Source organism: Bremia lactucae, assembly GCF_004359215.1.
Source record: "Bremia lactucae strain SF5 chromosome Unknown BlacSF5_NotPlaced_183_SHOA01000117.1_1171385bp, whole genome shotgun sequence".
NCBI classification, from domain to species: Eukaryota; Oomycota; class Peronosporomycetes; order Peronosporales; family Peronosporaceae; genus Bremia; species Bremia lactucae.
The window spans coordinates 1,030,855-1,034,670 of NW_027152196.1; the positions used below are offsets into that span (position 1 = coordinate 1,030,855).

Genomic DNA, 3,816 nt, shown 5'->3' on the forward strand with positions numbered 1-3,816 from the left:
GGATCGATACCCGCGGAGGGCGGTTCGATGACACATCGCCGGAGATAGGCTAAAAAGCAGACGAGCAACCATCCAATGGATGGCCGCCCTGCCAACCCGCACCGAAGGTGTGTGATAGTTGGGTGGGAGGAGGCCCTGTAGCCGAAATTCCCCATAGTGTAATGAGGGGTGCGAGGTTCCAATAAGAGAACTTCGTCAAAATTGAATCTCTATGCAAAATGTAAAGTATGCATTTTATGATGCTGTCTGACCGCAAGAAGTTTTCAGCTTTCTAAAAGTGACAAAATGCCTGCAGAAATAGCTACAGCCTCAACTCCGCGGCCCCTAATCCATTCAAAATTAGAAGCATAGCCGCCCAATCTCATGTTCCGATGCTCTGTGTCAAATAATTGTTTTTCTATCAAATTCTTTTTCAAAATACATATTTTATAGGAGCGGCAAGATTTGCTTGCTTACTCCTCACACATAAAGCCACTGCTTTTATACATAACTAATCTAGCGACTTCTGCAACGTATTGGGCTTTCTCGTTGCCAAAACTTGTTAGAAAAAATGTTGGAAGCAAAATTTTTAAAAGTCATCTTAGTTTGAATTAGAAGTCTATGCATGAATATAGCTTTCGACGGAGACAGAAGAGCATTAGGTAATTCTTTATTCCACACAGCAGATCTTATTTGCTTTACTGCGGGCGCGTGAGAGATCTCATCGCTTCCGGAAGGCGTATTTCGGCAGAAATTTGCTGTTGTCTGATGACCTTTTTCGATTGAAGATCTTCCGTACTTGTATTCGTCGCTAGATGCAATTGTAGCTGCTGTGAAGGATTAAAACCAAGCAAAGTGCAAGTGGCAACGGTATACGTCGTTGAAATTCGGATTGCGGCAACTTAGCGCGAGATGATTTCAAAACTTCTGGCGCGAAGTTGCCGCAATCAAAGTTTCAATGTGCGGATGAGGTCAAGCGTGCGACGAAGCTGAGTCTGGGATTGGGTGGAGGTGAGCTGTCTATCGACCCATGGCAATTGCGAGAGCCCGTTGCTTAACCCTTCTCTTCCAACAGCGGTGTACCGTGAAGAGCATTTTGAGAAAGTATCCAAATCCGTGCGGATATGTGCTCCGCATGTATATTTAATGTAGGATACAAGTCACAAAAGTGAAATTTTAACTTGTATGCGTGCATAAGATCATTATTAAACCACCTCGCATAGCGCTCATCTTCCGTAACTCTTTATTATGGGCATAAGGACTCTCGCAACAGTGATTGTCATCGCCTGCGTCGCCTCCTGCAGCAGATTTGCTGGTGCAAAGAAAGCCGTCCTCGACATCATTGACTATGATAAGAACAACCGGCTACGGAGGCGCAATTCGCTTAGCTTAGGGAAGACGGATGCTTACAATGAAGAAAGAATTCCTGATGCACCGACTGTCATCCCGATTATTCGAAATGTCAACGGATCGAGGTCATCGATGTGGTCGGCACTATTTCTTGCTTACCTTGCTATCCTTGCCATTCTCGTCGCTGTAGCCGGGTGCGCTGCGTTTTCCACATAAGGATACACTACTTTTCATGGCATTTATATGGTTCAAGAAGTGGGATGAAGACTATTGACCAGAATAAAATATAGAAAACAAGGCGACTGCGAATAGTGCCACTGCACTTTCATCACTTTTTGTGAGCCCGAGCAATGATCTTTTTTGCGAAGTCTTCACATGAATGTAACGAGCTTAATTAAGGGTTTACCGTCACTTTTAAATGCTATTTAAATAATATATATTAGTAAAGTTTTGATAATGCCAGTTCTATGCATTGATGGCACGAGATACAGCGGGGCACGTGTAGAGCCATATGACCTATTAATTGCTGAAGATCTGCTTGCAAAGATTACATGTCAACACGCCTAAAATGGTCGATCTCAACACCGCAAGCTTCAAGATCAAACGATCGCAACGCGTAAGCGGGGAAACATATGCCAATTGAAGTTGTGCAGGCTGATACTGTGCGTTTGCGCGCATACATGAATTAAGAACATCGCCATAGCACGGCGTTAAACCACAGGTTGCTTACTTTTGGATGTTAAGGAACGAACTGGATAGTACCAAATGCACGTCATCTTTTACCTTTCATATCAAGAATCTGCCTCATGTGTCGTGAAATCTACGACGCACACGAATCGTTAATGATGGTATGTTTGCAGTGCAAAATTCAAAGTATGTCTTTTATGGTGCCGTCTGCTCGCAAAAAAATATCACGCTAAGTGCCGAAAAATTCCAGCTTTACCTACGCGATGAAGACTATGCACAATAAACGTAAAATAATGTTTTTGTATTGATCGATGGAATTTTCCGGGAATCGAACCCGGGATCTCTCGCAATGTGCTCGGTCAATTTTTTTTGTATTCCTAGGTAAAATGGCTCAGATTAAAATGTAACAGAGACCAATCCAATCAAATACTACGATAAAATATCGTTCAAGTTTCGATAGTTCAAGAAAACATTCTGACTCCATCATGAAATTATTCGTCAAGTTTCGTAATATTGTACTAAGAAGAACTCGAGATTTATACGGCTTTTAATTACAGCGTCTACATTCCCACAATTTTGCAATGCAGGGGGCAAACATCGATCAATATATGTACCCCCCGCTCGTAAAAACAAAATTATCGAAAATAAGAACATAATAATTTTAATCCACGCAAAAAAAAGAAGTATTGCTCTTATTCACAGAAATTGATAAAAGTGCAGTATCACAATTCGCACTCGGATCAAATATTCCACGCTAGAACGCCTGCTGCCACGAATAGTACCATCCAAAAACAAGAAGCGCACACGGCTATGAGAGCTGCAGGGATCGCAACGAGAGCTGCAGGGATTGCAAAGAGAGCAACAAGTAGTTTGCTCCGCCATGAGCTAGAGTTCATGGTAATGTTAATTCCTGGCCTTTGAGCATGTGCGTGAAAATTTCTCTCTTCACTGGAAGCATCCGTCTTTCCGAAGCTAGGCGATATGTAGCTTCTTAGCCGTTTCCTTTTGCCATAGTCGATATTTTCCAGGGCGGAGCTCTTAGCACCAGCAAAGCTGCTGCGGGTGGCGACGCAGGCGATGACAATCACTGCTACTAGGCTACCCAAGCGCATTATACGATTTCAGCTATGCGCGGTAGTTTGATAATCAATCCATGAACCCAATCAAATTGATTTTTTTAGATTCGTGACCTGGATGCTAATAAAACATACGGAGCTTATTTTGAAAATTCTGATTCGATCCTAAAATGCCATTCTCATTATACCGCTATGGAACGCATATCATACGCCGGTCTCTCGCAACTGCCATATGTCGACAGACAGCTCACCTCCATCCAATCGTCTGTGCATATAATTTGTCTTGCTACTGCTAGATCATCGTGGCCAAACGAGCGCATAGCATCGATGCTAAACTTTATGCGTGCAATTTAATTTTGCTCTGGCCTCATACGAAAAATAATGCGCCAGCTGGCCTTCTCGATTTTCTACCTATATGATTTGCTGAATACGGGGCATTTTTCGTGTTTAATGCCGGCAACCTTCTACAAGATGCTCTATTTCATTCAATTTCAAGGCTTCCAGTAAAACCGACGTGGAGTTGTTGACACGTCTCGGTGCTAGTGAAAATTTAGAATTTGTTGTATCTATTTCGGCTACTGGTGATAATTGTTGCCTTGTATCGTTACATGAAATTAGCACTGATAGGTTTTAATTAATATATTATCTAAAAGGTAGATAATATTTGGAGAATATTACTTTACATATGAAACGGGTGTATCGTTACATGAAATTAACACTTAAA

At 42.1% G+C, this 3,816-nt stretch overlaps 2 protein-coding genes across 2 annotated transcripts; one reads left to right on the forward strand and one right to left on the reverse strand.

Moving 5' to 3' along the window:
* Positions 1 to 1,227: 1,227 nt before the first annotated feature.
* CCR75_002729 (uncharacterized protein) lies at positions 1,228 to 1,545 on the forward strand (the record flags this gene model as incomplete). The annotated part of the gene is made up of 1 exon (XM_067960826.1): positions 1,228 to 1,545. The coding sequence occupies one exon, from the start codon at positions 1,228 to 1,230 to the stop codon at positions 1,543 to 1,545; it is 318 nt and encodes a 105-aa protein (XP_067815605.1).
* A 1,211-nt stretch (positions 1,546 to 2,756) lies between these two features.
* CCR75_002728 (uncharacterized protein) lies at positions 2,757 to 3,128 on the reverse strand (the record flags this gene model as incomplete). The annotated part of the gene is made up of 1 exon (XM_067960825.1): positions 2,757 to 3,128. One exon carries the CDS (start codon positions 3,126 to 3,128, stop codon positions 2,757 to 2,759), a length of 372 nt encoding a protein of 123 aa, XP_067815604.1.
* Between the last annotated feature and the right edge of the window lie 688 nt (positions 3,129 to 3,816).